Source organism: Melospiza melodia, chromosome 4 (assembly GCF_035770615.1).
Source record: "Melospiza melodia melodia isolate bMelMel2 chromosome 4, bMelMel2.pri, whole genome shotgun sequence".
NCBI lineage: Eukaryota > Metazoa > Chordata > Aves > Passeriformes > Passerellidae > Melospiza > Melospiza melodia.
In genome coordinates, this window is record NC_086197.1 from 19,647,915 (window position 1) to 19,664,450 (window position 16,536).

At 35.9% G+C, this 16,536-nt stretch overlaps 1 protein-coding gene across 2 annotated transcripts in view; it reads left to right on the plus strand.

Moving 5' to 3' along the window:
* KDM7A (lysine demethylase 7A) overlaps positions 1 to 16,536 on the plus strand; it is a 61,568-nt gene that overhangs the window by 24,717 nt on the left and 20,315 nt on the right. For both annotated transcript variants that reach the window (XM_063154135.1, XM_063154136.1), the window contains exons 2-9: positions 731 to 816; positions 6,812 to 6,929; positions 7,807 to 7,967; positions 9,629 to 9,770; positions 10,030 to 10,216; positions 11,067 to 11,229; positions 13,905 to 13,992; positions 14,721 to 14,827. In XM_063154135.1, the coding sequence (XP_063010205.1) occupies positions 731 to 816; positions 6,812 to 6,929; positions 7,807 to 7,967; positions 9,629 to 9,770; positions 10,030 to 10,216; positions 11,067 to 11,229; positions 13,905 to 13,992; positions 14,721 to 14,827 (1,052 nt within the window). The remainder of the gene's footprint in view (positions 1 to 730; positions 817 to 6,811; positions 6,930 to 7,806; positions 7,968 to 9,628; positions 9,771 to 10,029; positions 10,217 to 11,066; positions 11,230 to 13,904; positions 13,993 to 14,720; positions 14,828 to 16,536) is intronic.

The following is a 16,536-nucleotide window of genomic DNA, read 5'->3' on the forward strand; positions in this document are numbered from 1 at the left end:
GTTTAGGTATCAGCAGAGTAGATGCTTTGTCATGACTTGCAAAAATTTTGCTTTTAATCACATTTTGACTGTTTTATCTGGAAAATATATGCACTGAGAAAACATTACATCTCTCAAGCACTCTTTAAAATACTTGCTGCTATTTTAAACCAAAACCAGTTCTTCTAAGTTATTTATGTGGTCACTTGTGTAGTTTATGAATCCAGTTCTATTGTAAAGATTTCAAGAATAACATTAAAGTATTCTTCATTAATTTGTCTTAGGAGCTAGGAGTCAGTTACATGATTTTTGCAGAAAGAAAAAAAAGACAAGGAAAATATCCAGTATATCTTCTATAATTTAACAGCACATAAACCTCAGTTGTTTTTATTTTTTTTTTTAACTCATAGCTTCTGTGAGGGAAATTGCTTGAATGGTTTTGTAAAAACTGTTTCCTGTAATTAGGATCAAGGTTTTTGGGGGTAATGGTGTATATATTGTGGATTTGCTCATTTCTAAAGGAATTTGATTCTTGTTTCATGTTTATGATTTTTTAAATGGCATTCTGTGTTCAGTGATAAATTGTTACTCAAAATTTATGTGGCAGCCCAGTAGTGGAGATAATCTGGCATCTCATTATAATTTTGTAGAGTAAGCACATTTTAATAAAAACCCAAGATTTAATTATTTTTTAGCTTGAAAAGTAAACCCTGTGTGCATTCTCATTAACATGTAAAAAATATTATTCCAGCTGCGTTGGGGTAGAGGAGCACCATGCTGTTGACATTGATCTATACCATTGTCCCAACTGTGCAATTCTCCATGGACCTTCTCTAAGTAAGTATGGGTTATTCAAATTTCCTCTTACACTTCAGATTGTTTTCTTCCCATATACAACTGCAAAGGACTGTTCAGAAGAATATTCGAGATGAGTTTGATTATTTAGAAGGCACTGGTTCTGCATGGCTAACTCTGAGCTGATTAAAAACCTGCAAAACAAACAAACCATCTTGAAATGTTCCCTGATGTGGAGATGCAGATAGAATATAATATAAGGCACAGCTATAGATTGGAGAAATCAAAGTGCACAGGGTAAGTAGAAAACAATCTGGACTTGGCAGACAGTGAGAAAATGAAAATTAGGGAATCATAATTAAAAAAAAGAGGAAAATACAAAAGATGGTTTCAAAGGTCCTATGCTTTAATTATCCAAGTTCTGATAAGTACCTAGGAAGGCAAGTTTGAAAAAATGTACAAGTTAGGTGTCTTTCCTTTTTTGATGGTTGTAGGCTACATGCTACAATAGTCAAACACAGCTTTTCAACAGTGACAGCAGAATATGAACATCCTGTGAATGGTGTTTGTTTGTGTTTTTTGTTGTTTGTTTTTGATTTTACTGTTTCCCCCCATTTATGTCCCTAAAAGTTACACAGTTGCAAATCTCAGGTTTCTGATCTATGAACAAGGTTCCACCAGGGTCAAAATGAGTTGCCAGAAAAGTCTGAAACAGAGTAACAAGAGACATTTCTTTTTTGCTGTAGAGATCTGCAGTGGCAAAATGGAACAGATTTTCTTTTGCTGACTACTGAAAGGATACTGCTTTATCCAACTCTTCTAGATTTTTCTCCATGTCCGCCCTTCTCAAATGGAAACAGGGTTGTAAAAAATATATTAAAAAAAATTACTTTTCCAACCATGAATTAAATTTGTGTTCAGACCTGAAAAGTATTTATAAGCAATGTGTTATCACTCTCCAAGCACTGAGCCATGGTCATTTGTGTTTCCTAATGCAGGTTTGTTTGTGGGTTTTGTTGTTTGTTGTGGTTTTGTTTTGTTTTTTTTTGGTGTTTTTTTTTTTGTTTTTTTTTTTTTTTTTTTGTTGTTGTTAATTTGTTTTTTGTTTATTTGGAAATTTTTTAGTTGTTTTTTTGGTTTTGTTTTGTTTTCCCCTTGAAGACACCACATAATGTTTTATAGTTTATACTGACTTAAAAAATATTTTCAAATCTAAATTTACTTTACATTTAGAAATAAGTTTAAGACCACCCTCAGTGATAGTCTTGTGGACTATGAACAAAGTGATTAAGCATCAATAGCTGATATAATTAATACATGTTGCATGATATGTATTTTCTGTAATATATGAGTTCATGGTCTGTTAGCTAAAAAGTAAAGTAAATGCTGGTTTATGTGCTTGTAGTTTTTAGTATTCCAGTGGTCATTTTTAGTTCAAAATCTACATGTTTGTCTTATAAATCAGAATACAAACAACAGCCATTTTTTTCCTTAACTTCTGTCTCTCTTATTTTTTTTCCTGTGGAATAGAGGGACTAGGAAGAGGAGTAGACAAGAGATAATATCAGACTTTTCAAAATAATAAACTAGTAAATTTGAAACTTCTTTTCTTTTCTTTATCAGTGAGAACTAGTCTGCTTTACCCTGATGCCTGTAAATAATCTTTTCTGTAATGTAAGTGCTGTCTCACCTGCAGCAATTAGACAGTGAGATGAGAGGGATTTTTGTTTTGGAAGTCTTTTCAAAAAGACAAGAAGCTGTGGTAAAAATTATCCTTGTTATTTCATATTGCCTCAAGTGTGTAGATCATCTAGATTTAGTAGAAACTTCAGACATGTCAGTTACCAACCCAGACAGAGGTGATATAATTAAATATGTCTTCACCTTGAATTTCATTAATTGTTCTCAGCTCTCAGAATCAAATCTACGGTAGTTTGTGGTTTGGGCCCTGCTTCCTTCAGATTTTAAAGAGACTGATAATGTCTCATGACTTCAGGTAATGCAGAAATGTTCCAGAGTACTTCAGTCATATGAAATTTTGTATGTAAGTTTAAAAAAAGCATTTTAATTTACAGCTTCATATTCTAAAATCCCTTTGCCAAAGAGTTTTAAGAGACAAAAATTCAGCTGTTGAAGAGGGCAAGTATATCTGTGGTTTCAACAGAATATGTAATCAAATGAGGTGGTGCAAAAAATTATTTAAAATATACAAGAAACACATACTTTACAGTAGAAATAGGTGGTTACTTTCAGTATCCTACAAAATGAATTGTGTAAAAGTTCCAGTAATGAAAAGAAAACTACTGCATAGTTAGATAGAAAAATGATATTAAAAATTCAATTTCTTCATGTATTTAAGAAAAAAAAATCCTCCTCACGATTTGAAAGAACAGTTTTACAAGACCTTTAGCAAGCAGCCATGTGTATAAAATGCTAAATAATGAATCCTAAAATCATAAGTAACTTAAAAAGAGAAAAATTTTTAAAAAATAGTAAAATACGGTGGAGGGTGTTTAAGATTATTTGATTTAGAGTATTATATTAATTTTGTTAGTTTCAAAGTTTTCTCAATGATTCTCAAGTCTAAAAATGCTCTATTTGCATGAATGCTGAGTCAGCTGTGTCACTAGCTTGTGGTGTCCAGAGCTTTGAGAAAGCACAATGTTCAGTAAATGTTAATAAGACTGTAGCTGTCAGGACATCACTTTCTTTATCTGGTTTTGCCTTCTCTATTCTGTCATACCCTCCAACCAGTGTCTTTTTGTTTGTGGTATTAATGCCTGTGCTTGGTCTGAGCTGCGAATGAGATGTTGGACCAGGCCTTAGCCGGGTGTGCTGTGATTTACTGCCTGCTCCTTAAAATCTTGCAGTCTTCCTGCAGTCTGCCAACATTTCTCTTGCCTTTTTGGCCTCTGGGAATCCCCTCTGGGAGCCCCCAGTACCCTTTCCAGGACCTGGGGGCTCATGGTACATGTGTACATCTCTTGATGGTGTCCATTTGCAGCCTAGCAGATGGTGATGTCTGTGGGAAACAGTCCAGTAGTGGGAGAAGGCAGGGAGGAGTGTTTGCCTAAGTAGAGTTATTGGCCCATTGTTTTGAGTGTAGGAGGGATATAATTAAAAAGAAAAGAAAAAGTAATCTTTCCACTTAATTTTCATGAAAACTTCCAGCACACTTTTCTGTTCCTCACCCTCCCTGCAACTGTCTTGTGTAGTTCTCAGTGTTGTCACAGGAGGTTTTACCTCAATTTTTATAAGCACCAAGGGTGAACACTGGTTCCTTCCTTAATTTGAGCATTAGGATCCATTCATTTAAAATGTTTTTATTTTGCAGTTGTTTCTGTAATGTTTTAAGGGGTTAAAAAACTCTAGAATGAAGGGATAGGTAAACAGAGAAAGTTTTCATTACTGTTTCTTCTTCTTCAGTACTCTCTTATGAAAGGACGATGTACATTGCCAAGTACAAGCAAAAGAATGATTATATTTTCTGATTTGTAAGTGTTGCAAAGACAGACTTTAAAAAGTGTGTCTGTGCTATAAAATCTCTTAAGCAGCTGTATTGTCTTACAATTTTAATGAGCTGTTGTAACAGCAGTGAATTTATGGGAAACTACTCTGTTGAAAATTAGTATTAGCCACTAATTTCTTGCATTATTATTTATGACTGAGAAAATAGCTTTGAAAACTTAATAAACCTGTCTTCATTATTTATGAAGTTTTACAGTATTTGGATAGTTGGCTCATTAAGCAGCACTGGTTTTGAGTTTAGCAAAGATCTATAAATGTCAGATTATTCTCTTAAAAGTCATCTAAAGGATCCATGTTGTCCTGTCTGTGGGAAACAGCACACCAATAGGAATTATTCCCTCTTATGTGTAATGACTACAAATGTCCATTATTCCTGTATAAACAACTGTTTTATCTGGAGAAGCAGCAAGTTGGTTTGTTTTTTTTCTTTTTTAGAAACTATTTTCCTCTCTCTGATACATCCTCAGCTTCCTATTATAGTGAGCTATGTTTTCAGTATTGCTAGTGCTTTTTACATTTTGGGTGCATCATGACTTAGTGAATTTAAGAATGAGCTCTGCCATGACGTTAAAATTTGTATTAATGCAGTGGTTTTGCTGGATGTTGTATTTCAGGCTGTTTGGCAGACAACTGTAAAACATTATTTGTGTTGACAAATAACCTTGGCTTTGTCCTCTTCTGAATTTCCTGAGCATATGTAACTGAATTTCTGTTTAACATTAGTGGTTAAATTACAGATCTGGTGTCAGTAAATCTTCTTGGGGCAGTCTTCCAGTAGCAGCTGTCTAGCTGGGGAGCAGAGTTTGGCTTTTTTAGGAAAAACTGAAATGCAGCCTTAAAATTATGGGACCCATAGTGTGTTCCTTAGTACAGTAAGTGATAAAGGTAGGAAGTTCAGCACTCTTGGAGGTTGATTCCCAAATGGTGAGATGGTGGTTCCTTTTGCAGAGACACCTCTTGATGATTTAATAGGGCTTCTCAGCCTGATGAGAGTTTGAGGATGAGAAATAGAGGATTATTTGTACAGGGGGGAAGTGCTCCAAAGAGCAGTTTACTAACAAACAGATGATACAACCAAGGGCTTCTGTTCAAGGCTTGTGCTCTTTAGAAATGGAGATGAAAAATGAGTGGTTGAGGAAGCCAAATCAATGAAATAACCATTATGAAATGATTTGTTATGAAATTATGAAAATTGGAAGAGAGGCAGTTGAGTTAACCACAATATCATATGTCACTTTGTCCTCTCCTTCACTCAAGGTCAAAAAATTCAAATGGGGAGGCTGTATACAGCTTACTAAGTTTTACAGAACAATTTTCCGATATGTAAAGGGGGCTTGTAAGAAATAAGATGAATTTTTACCGAGATCTTTAGTGATAGGACAATGGGTGATGGCTTTAAGCTGAAAGAGAGTAGATTTAGATTAAAGAAGATATTCTTTACTGTGAGATTGGTAAAACACTGGCACAGGTTGCCCAGAGAAATGGTGGATGTCTCATCTTGGAAGTGTTCAAGGCCAGGTTGGATGGAGCCTTGAGCAATCTGGGATAGTGGAAGGTGTCCTTGTTCATGCCATAATGTTGTAACTAGATCATCTTTAATGTCACTTCCACCCCAAACCATTCTGTGATTCTGTAAAAGTACATACTTTTTCTACATATGCTTTTTTTCATTTGGGTATCTGTCATTTGTCATAGGGAGATCATCACAAGTTTTTATGAGAATGTCTGGTGTTTCAATTTCCTTGTCCTTTAAGTATAAGGAGCAGTTAGGAATGTAATTTTGCTACTATTGAATTCTCAGTTCCAGATTCCCGAAATTGTAATAGAACTTCATTTATTCTTTATTTTTTATTACTATGCTGCAGCAGTGCATTAAAACTTCAAACTGTTAAGAAGTTGTATGTTTTGGAGTGCAGTGCTTTTGTTGCATATATTGTCAAGGTCACACCTGCCCAAAACAGTTTGCACACAAAACTGTAACTGTAACATAAGCAGTAGAAATGGTAGCGAATAGCAGTAATATTATCAGACTGGATATGGCTGTGTTTATGGGATGTAATAGCACAGTGGGATTAAGTCTTGTAACCTTGTGTGAATATGTAAAATGAAGTCTCTGGCTTTTCAAGAGCTGTGATTCTTTTGTTTATTTAAAAAAAAATGTCTGAGCTTTAAGAAATTAAAGTTCGATTGTTTGTTTTATAGCTGTCTTTTTGGATTTGTACAGCTTTCAGGCTGCACCTGTTTACTTGTGTTGGACTGGATATGGAGTCTTAACTTATGTATAGTGTGCACTGAGATTCTCACGTAGAAGGAGCATAAAAGTACGGAGTTACTGGTGTCTTGCAGATGTCATTTGTTGGAAATAGGTAGAATGTCACCTGATTACTGTGACTAACAAACCTTATTTTTTTAATGTGATTGAGGCATGTCTGTGTCACTGATGGGATGACTGCTAATCTGAGCCATCTGACTTAACTAATTCCATGTTTAATCCTTCTGAAACTTGTAGTGAAGAAGAGGAGAAACTGGCACAGACATGACTACACAGAGCCAGATGATGGCTCCAAACCAGTGCAGGCTGGAACACGGACCTTTGTTAAACAGCTGCGGGCTCGCTCTTTCCCAAGGTACAGAACCTTCCTTACGTACTCTGGTGGGAAAACACAGTGAAATGTCATCTGAGTATGTCTTAAAGGAAGTGACTAACATTTCTCTGCTTCATATTGTGAAGGTTGAGGATGACTTCGTCCTTCTTCAGAATTCTTCCCAGTGCATCCCTGTTTCAGATGGATACATTTCCCTTGTCATGCAGTAGCTGTTCAGTTTTGCACTGGGGTGGGCTGTCTGTTGGGACTGCTGCAGGGTGGTCTGAGAGGTTTTGAGTTTTGGGGTTGGTTTGGTGGTGTTTTTTTTTTTTATGTTTGTTTGGTTTTTTTTTTTGTTTTTTTTTTTTTTTGTTTTTTTGTTTTTTTGTTTTTTGGTTTTGTTTGTTGGGTGTGTTAGTGCTCTTAATGTAAGAATGTTGCCTGTCTATTCCTTTAGTTCTCAGTTTCATAGAACATTCACGTGAACTGGTAGAGTCTACCTATCCTTGCATGCTTTAGAAGAAAGTGGAGAAACATGAGTATACTTTAATCCTGAGTTTGGTTGGCTATCTCACTGAAACATAATGACTTACAATTCTTTAGAGCAGCTGGTGGTTGTTGTTAGCAGAATGTACTTTAATGCCTTATATGAGAATTCTTTTTCCCCATCCTTTTAAGTTACTCTCTTTGGTCTTACAGAAAGACTGCGAGTTTCCAGATGATGCGTTACAGTAAAAATTTCTTTGCTTGTTGAGGTTGTTTCCTTGGTCTATTAGTTAAATGCTTAATAAAATGTGTGGTTCTTTTTGATTCAGATGTAGCCATGCCTGTCTGTCCTCCCCCAAACTGAGACTTTTTTATTTCAGTAGTGCTTGGAGGATGCTTTTCTTGCTAATACTCCATCCTTTCTTTCCACCAGTGCTGATGAAGTAATTTTGAAAATGCATGGAAGCCAGTTAACACAAAGATATCTGGAGAAACATGGGTTTGATGTTCCCATTATGGTTCCTAAATTAGATGGTCTGGGACTCAGACTTCCTCCACCAACTTTCTCCGTTTTAGATGTGGAACGCTATGTGGGTAAGAGTCACTCTGGAGTACTTACTAAAATGGTCCTGCCTGTAAATTAAAATAAATTCTTCTAATACTAAATGATTAAATACTAAGTGATTATAAGAGCTTCCAGAGTGCTAAATATTTATTCTAAGTTCAAGACTAGGAGAGTGTAAAATCAGCGCTGTGGTTTGGAGTGGTTTTTTCTTCCCCCCCCCTTTTTTTTTTTTGTGTGTGTGTGTCTGTTTGGTAGATGTGTGTTAAGACTACAGCCTTATGTCTCAACTTTCAAACCTGTTAATTTCCAGGCAAGCTATATGTGGAATGCTGAAGGTTTTTTCTGCTACATGTAATCCAAGGATAATGAGAATTGAATGAATCACTCTTAGGATTAATTAATTTAATCATTGGTTAGGCTATGACAAAACTTAATGTTTTGGACTCAATATATTGGCCTTTCTGAGTTAAATCTTCCTGAAATTTTCTTACCTTGGCATCCTTTGCCAGGAGAGGCTTCCCAAGGGCCACTTCTTTCTTATCAGATCTCTCACCAGTGTGTAATTGTGCCAGCCTGATGTAAGTGCGCAGACAGAGGCTGAGGCAAGTGCAGCAGGACATTTCCTGTAACACATGGTATAGCTGAGATTCTGAGTGTGTTCTCACCATCACCTGATCTAATGATGTGTGCTGAAAGTAGGTTTTCTGTCCATCAATATTTTACAAAGGCACCAGAATATGCAGTGTTGTCACCATTGTGAGGATAAATAGAAATGTCTGTTCTGCCTTAAAGAGTAATTATTATGGTGATATTTCTGAATCTTTTTTTCTGGATTACTGCCTCTTTGGATTCACATAGAAACTTGACTGTCTCATCCTGACCTGCCAAGTTTTCCAGCTCAGGGAAAAAATTGGAATGTCACAGATATACCTTCATATTATTGAAATTAAAAATAAGAAAACTGAATAAGTACTATTTCAGCTGGAATTTATCAAGATGATACAAACCTACATTTTTAAAGTGAATGTGTTTATAATCTACATCTAGGCATGTTTCCCACATTCCAAAATCAAGTGTGTAACTAAAAGGACATTGTGTAACTAAAAGGACATAAACCAATTGCTGTTATAGTGGTGGTGTTAGTCCTTTCTCTTAGCCTGTCTAGTTCTCTACGTGTATCACTTCAGAACACATGGTCTGTGACTCCCTCTCTGTTGTTATCAGAAATGAAACACACCCATGATAATTATTCAGTGAAAGTACTGTGTGCTTGCAAGTTGTGCCTGTATTTAAGGAAGGTGGGGGGTTGGTGGTGCTTGGTAGGAAAAGTGAGGAAGAGATCTGCCTTTAACTTTGTCCATGCTGCTCTTTGCAATTGCAGCCATAAACCTAATTTTTTAACAGATGCAGCCATTCTATACTACTCTTTCTTTTTGGTTAACCACAGGAAAGAGGATTTATTTTTAGAGTGTTTTCAGTTCTGTCCTCGGCTGATTATAGTAATCAAAGTTAAACCTAATAAAAAGTTGGTTTATACTGATCTGTCTCTCTTCCAAGAGAATAATGATAGTAGTAGAGTTTTTCTGCAGAAATGTTTTGATGAAGACTGGAAAAAAGCTAATTTTCTCTTAAATTCCTGAAATGTCTTTTATCTGTGATAGCCTTAAGAAGGTGATCCTGTTTTTCACAGGTGGTGACAAAGTGATAGATGTCATAGATGTAGCAAGACAAGCAGACAGTAAAATGAAGCTCCATAATTACATTAAATACTTCACAAATCCTGACCGACCCAAAGTATTGAATGTGATCAGCCTGGAGTTCTCAGACACAAAGTGAGTATTGACTTCAATTCCTTGAATGTAGGAAGTGGTTTTCACTAAGCTGAACAGTATGTGTAGGAATATAATGCCTGTAGTGGGAAAGACAGGAGGAGGTGTATTTTATGTAGACAGCCACTGTCATGTAATGTGGGTATAAAATATATTTATTAGTTCATAAGTAATGTCTTTGTAGGAAGCTGTCATTTAAAAAGAGGTGTGCTTACTCCTGCTTATATTAACAGTTCTTTTTTGTTTGTTTGTGTTTTAAAAGGATGTCTGAATTAGTGGAAGTACCAGACATTGCCAGAAAGCTTTCGTGGGTGGAAAATTATTGGCCAGATGATTCTGTCTTCCCTAAGCCTTTTGTTCAGAAGTATTGCTTAATGGGTGTCCAGGACAGCTATACAGATTTTCATATTGATTTTGGAGGAACATCAGTTTGGTACCACGTTCTCTGGGTATGAATGCTGCTTGATTTACAGTCACAGAATATGCTGAGTTGGAAGGAGTCCATGGGGATCATCAAGTCCAACTCCTGGCCCTGCTCAGGACAGCCCAAGAGTCACCCCATGTGCCTGAGAGCATTGTCCAAACACTTCCTGAGCTCTCTCAGGCTTGGTGCTGTGCCCACTCTGCTGGGGAGCTGTTCCAGGGCCCAGCCGCTCCCGGGATGTCTTTGACTATGTGAAACAAAAGTTACTCAGTGTGCAGCCTTCTGTTGTAGCATTATCACCTGTATGAAACCTTGGGCTTGCAATGCTAAGGGAGGAGGTTGAAAGTGAATTACTAATCTCTGGTGTTGCATTTTTATGCTTTTATTTTAGCATGACTTGTAGGCTGTAATTGGTTGACTGATCACTTCAGTAGACTTGTGGGTGATACAGTAAGGTTTTAGCAGGAAAAAATAATTGAATGAAAATCATTGGCATACTCAATTTTTTATTCTCAAAAATCTGACCATGTGTACATCATAGAAGAGGGAAAGTGGTTTCATCCATTCATTATCTCCTTTGGTAGGTGTGGACATATCCATGAATTGTTTATAAAATCTGGATATTTTTGTATTCCCATGAAAAGTTCTGATTGGTTTGTTTGCTTCCTTTAAATCACAAGACACCACCTGTTTAATATGCTGTATCTAAGCTCTTGGTGGATTGCATTTGTGAGACACTGCCTGAACATGCCATAGTGGGAAGATGGAATACTTTACATTTAGATCAATCTGTTACTTCATTAGGAGTGATTCAGAGGTTGTAATGTACCTCTAGGAAAACATTAATTTATTTGTTTGGTATATTTGTTTAATAGGGTGAGAAGATATTCTATTTGATCAAGCCCACTGATGAAAATTTGGCTCTCTATGAGTCCTGGAGTTCATCTGTCACCCAGAGTGAAGTATATTTTGGGGACAAGGTTGACAAGTGTTACAAGTGTGTTGTGAAGCAAGGACACACTTTATTTGTCCCAACAGGTAAGACTTTACTCTTGGTATTAGGACTTAGCAAGTTTAATCACCAGGAATTATGAATATTGTAAAGTAATTGCATTATCGACATTTGGTATCCTCTAAAATTATAGATAAAAGAGAATAATAAAACAATTAGAACTGTAGATTTTCAAAGCAAGTAATTAGCTTTTAAGATTGACTGATAGTCATAACAATTATCAGGGAATGAAAGGGTATTTGTTACTCAATTAGAAGACAACAAATTAAAGTTGATTTTGATTATCAGGGAAGTAGTTCCGATTAATAAACTCAGATTGTTCACTATTAAGTATTCAGACTGAATTCTTATCCTAATTTTATAATACAGTTTTATTTTTACAGATTTCAGTATTGCAAGGCCTGCTAAGCCTAATTATTACAGAAACATTGCATAAACTTCTTATGCTGTAGGCTAGAGTATGAAGAATAAAAGTTGGGTGGGTTTTTTGGTTTGCTTTTGTTGTGAGAAGTGTCAAAACAATTCTTTAATAAAAGAATAAAAAACAGACAAATGCTTCAAACAAAACACCTCACCCTACACAAACTCCCAAATGCCATAAGCTTACAAGTCTTTAATAAATCAAACAATATTTTGCCAATAAAGTGACTGCCAGGTTTTGGTATTTTTGCTTATCCAACCTGTCCCTATAAATGCTTTTTAGTATTTTATTCTTGAAAATTTGTACTGGGTGCTGTCTTCTCTTTTTTGACTGGAAAGAAAGCTTTAAATACATGGAGCAAGAAAATGGTTTACAATTCTAGTTCTGGAAGAAACCTTGAAGATTATGATATGTACATTATTCCATCCTGTACTTTCTAGACTACTTCATTTTTCTCATAGCTCAGTTCTGTACCTGTGAGGTTCAGTGTTCACTGTTCTAGTTCACAGCTTGTGCAGAATAAGTACTACTTGATGAGGCCCTCTGTGTGCTTTTGATATTCCTGAGCAGCCAGAGCTTCTAAAACCAAGTATTTCCAGTAAGAAATAGCATTCATTGTCCATGTATGTAAGTTGCAAAGATCTATGAACAGAGAAAGCAGAATTACAGAATGACAAACTTTATTGTGACTGACAGAAAATAGCTTTCTAAGTAATCAGCTGAATCTGAGCTATCACTGTAATATGGCCGTGAAGAAAAGTATCATCAGATGAGAATTTCTCACGTGTACATGTATTTCATTGTGTGTACAAATAAAAGAGTACTTCCAGGTACACACGTGCATGTATGTGCATACACACATATTCATATACATATGATGGAGTGCAGCAGAAGAACCTGTAATTTAAACTAGGTTTCAAGACAGGTGTTTAAAAAAATGGGAAATTATCTGTAAGACTGAGGAAAGACTTTGACAAAAAGTCCCCTGATCTCTGGTGAAAATCACTTGCTGTTTCTGTTTGCACTGGTGCTAGTGGATGTCATGATTATTTTATAATCTTGGAAATGTGTTCAGTGTAGTCTTATCTAAAATTAATTCTGCATGTAGGTGAATAACATCTACTGGGAGGCTCTTCAAAGTTATTTAAATATTATTCAAGATATTCTGTGTGGTCTACACCAAATTTTCATTCCTTGTTATGTAGACTTGGATCAAAAGTGCAGCATAAAAATAGCAAGCAGGAATGAAAAAAAATTAATATCTTAGGTTGATACCGGTATGCCATGAAACTGCTCATCATTAGCTGAATTAGGGCATAGATTTAATGCTAGTTTGTAATATGTAGTTGTTTGTGATTTGGTCTGATCTTTCCTCAAATTGGGGAACTTCCTGTGTTTGTCCATCTTGCCTACACTCGGTGAAAGCATGAAGTAGTCTGCAAATGTCTGGCCAGTTCACCTTGTGTCAAAGAGCATCCGTAGGCATGCAAAATCAGATCTTGACAGAGAAAGTCTCCTTGTAGTTTACTTACACTAAAGCTCCACAGTTTACTTACACTAAAGCTTTCACAGATAACTATTTTTAATCAGGCAGCTCATGTAATGTGTTCTTTTGTGTGCTTAGTTGAAATTATCCCCCAGTAATTAGCTACATCGATAGTGTAACGTTGGCCATGCTCTACCGTGTTGAATAGTGGATTTCTGAAGGACAATATTTCAGTTATGTGACAAAGTTTATAGTGTGTCTAGACTGGGTTTTAAACTGATCATAATTTCACTTGACTTAGAATGGCTGTATTTAGAATAATTTATGGGACCACTTCTGAATTCCTATTTGAGAAACTTCAGTATTGCTAAATGATTTTATGTTGTTCAAACAAGCCAGTTACTGTAAGCAACATGTAAATACTGAAAGACATATAATTTTATTTTTATGACTTGATCTTTTGTTCAGTATATTTTTCCATTCCTGAGTTGTTTATATTTGTGGATTGGAGGGAAAACTTTTGGAATTTTTACTTGACAAGTTGGCTTTGCATCCTTACTGCCCCCTCCCAGTGATAAATGTTTTAAGCTTAATTATTTCAGAAAACTACAGTTCCATTAGATTTCTGAAAAACTGTAGTTTACATGTTGTTAAAATTACTTGTTCCTAGCACAGAATACAAATCTGTTTGCTTTTTTTCTTTCAGGAACAGTGTTTTTACTTATATGTGTATTTAAGAACAGTCCTAGAACAATTCATAAGTATGTATTAAGTTTCACAATCTGTCATTTCAGGCTGGATTCACGCTGTGCTCACATCTCAGGATTGTATGGCTTTTGGAGGAAACTTTTTGCACAACCTCAACATTGGCATGCAGCTCAGGTTAGTCTCAGCTCTTCCTGTACTTGTTCCCCAGTAAGTAGGATATTCTTTTCATAGAGATTTTTCTTCATGCACTTAACCAGGATCAAATTGGTGCAGGCTCTCTAACAGACTATAGTGGCATTTTCAGTTAGAATGTATCAAGCACGTTCTCTTGTTTTACTTCTGCAAAGTTTGTTTCAAAAGCAAAATGATGGCTGTGCAAGAATTTAAGTGACTAAAAGAAGGAAAAAAAAAAATCTACTTTGGAGATTAGTATAAGTGAGTAAAACAAAACTAAGCAAGCCCAGGTGTGCGACACGAGTTGAAATGAGCATCCTCAAGTCAGCATTGCTCTAAGGGCAGCTGTATTTAGTTTTTGTCCAAGATGTAGAGCTGTCTTCTAAACATATTGTTTTTATTTATTACAGTGGAATCCCGATAAAATTCCATCTGTTAAAAGATCACACATTGGGTTTGTATCCTAGTTTTATGAAGTCCAACTTTATTCTTAGAAGTGCCGCAGTCAAACTTGATAAGGTCAGAGCCTGAATGAGACCAGAGTTCAATCTTGTCTGTGGTCTTGTTGGGGTTTAACTATGTGGTACTTGACTTCTTTTATTTATCATGGCCATGGTTATTTTATTTCATTTTATTTTGGACATTGTGTCAATTTGAATGATTACATAGTTGAATAATGAATTTGATAATTAAAGCATTCATGTTTTGTAATAATTGCATTTATTCAGGTGTTATGAAATGGAGAAGAGGCTAAAAACCCCGGATCTTTTCAAATTTCCTTTCTTTGAAGCCATCTGTTGGTTTGTGGCCAAAAACTTACTGGAAACATTGAAAGGTAATGCATGTTTTTTTTAACAGATGCACATACACCTGCTTTTATAATTCTTTTTCTCTTAAATGATAATGGACCATGGTCTCAGTTTTTCTCCCAGGCTTCTTTCATATAATTTAAGATCTTTGAATATCCTTTGATAGCCTTTACTTTAAGCAAAGAGTTCTGTGAAATGATCCCCCTAACTTATATCTGTGAGTTTCTTCTTGGTGGCTTTACAACCAAACATAGAAGTTTTCTTGCACTTCTACAATTTTCTTTGGCCTTTCCATTCACAGTGCTTGCTGTCCTCTGCTGCTGGTTGTGGAAGGAAAGATGTCTGTGAGGGCTTTTGTAGGAAAGATGTGTACCAGTTCCTATGGGCTGTGTTAAATCACTATATCAGTGCTTATCCAAGCCTCAACAGCCTCCAGTTCTTAACAGCTGCTATTCTTCTCCAAACTTCCTCACCCATTCCTTAATTGCTGTAATTGTACTCATGTATATTTGAGAGAGTGCCTATCTGACTTCACCTTTTTTTGCTCAAGTATCTTGCCCTCTGCCTGCTCTGTTTAATCTTAATAATACAGTGTATTTCAAAGGACAGATGTCAACCTTCAGAGGAGGCTGCTGAATTCAATTTCTGTTGTGTAATAGATCAGAATTCCATGTAACTGTTTCTAATGTGAAAACAGTACAAGTTATTGAAAATTCTCTTCTCCTTTCAGCAAGTTAAAACATTGAACAGCCCTTAATTCCTGAAATGAGTATTTGAAGTCTTGCAGTGACCCCAGAGCAGCTCAGAAATTTTACCAAACAGTACAAACTTACAGAAAACTTCGTCCAAAAAGAGTATTTTTATCTTGAAAGCTTGCTTTGGTTTCTCTCATTCATGCATATTTAATGTTTACAAACTCGTCAGAAGCCATAGGAACTGTGTTCCTGCTGGAAAAGCACATATGTTTCTGTAAGATCTAGCTAACTATAAGCTGTGTGTGTTCACCCCACTCTTCCCTCTCCTTTTTTTTTCCCCATGACTCCTTGAGTCCATAGGCTATGAGCCCCTTGTGTCTTAGGGAAGAGCTGTGAAGCTTATTCTCCTATTATGTTTAATCTTTGGTTTAGCAGATGTTTTGTCACTGAACAGCATTATAAGCATCACAAAAAATAAAAACTGATGTTTCCATGGCTAGGGTGAAGTTTATATTGGATTTTGACATCAAGGCTCCTATGAATTAGGTGTTTGCTAGTCAGAATCCATTGTTTTATGAATTAAGGATGATGCCAGTTCAGTTTTGTGGGGTAATGGTGATGTCCAGCTGTTAGCAGTACTTTTTATGAAATTCAGGTCAGTGAGCAAAATCAGCACAGCATGTCTTTCTGCTTCATTTTATAGAATGGTAACAGGGTCATAAACATTTTGAATTTGACTTTTTATTGCCAGAAGGTGTTTCAGGATAAGTATTATTGCATTCACCTAAATAATTTTCTTAATTCTTGGGGTTTCAAAATAAGCGATGTGTGCTGTAGTTCATGTATGCTGTACTCATTAATTTGAATTATTTTTAACTCTTGCAATTGTTTCTATTGCATCTACAAGATTCAGCCTGTGGTAGTCCATTGTATTCTTAAAATTTTGCCAACTAAGTCAGCTAATGGGCAGGAAGATTGCTGCTGCCAGTACCTCTCATACCCTTTAATAAGTAGGAGGCCTTGGAGAGAAGAGCAGCTGT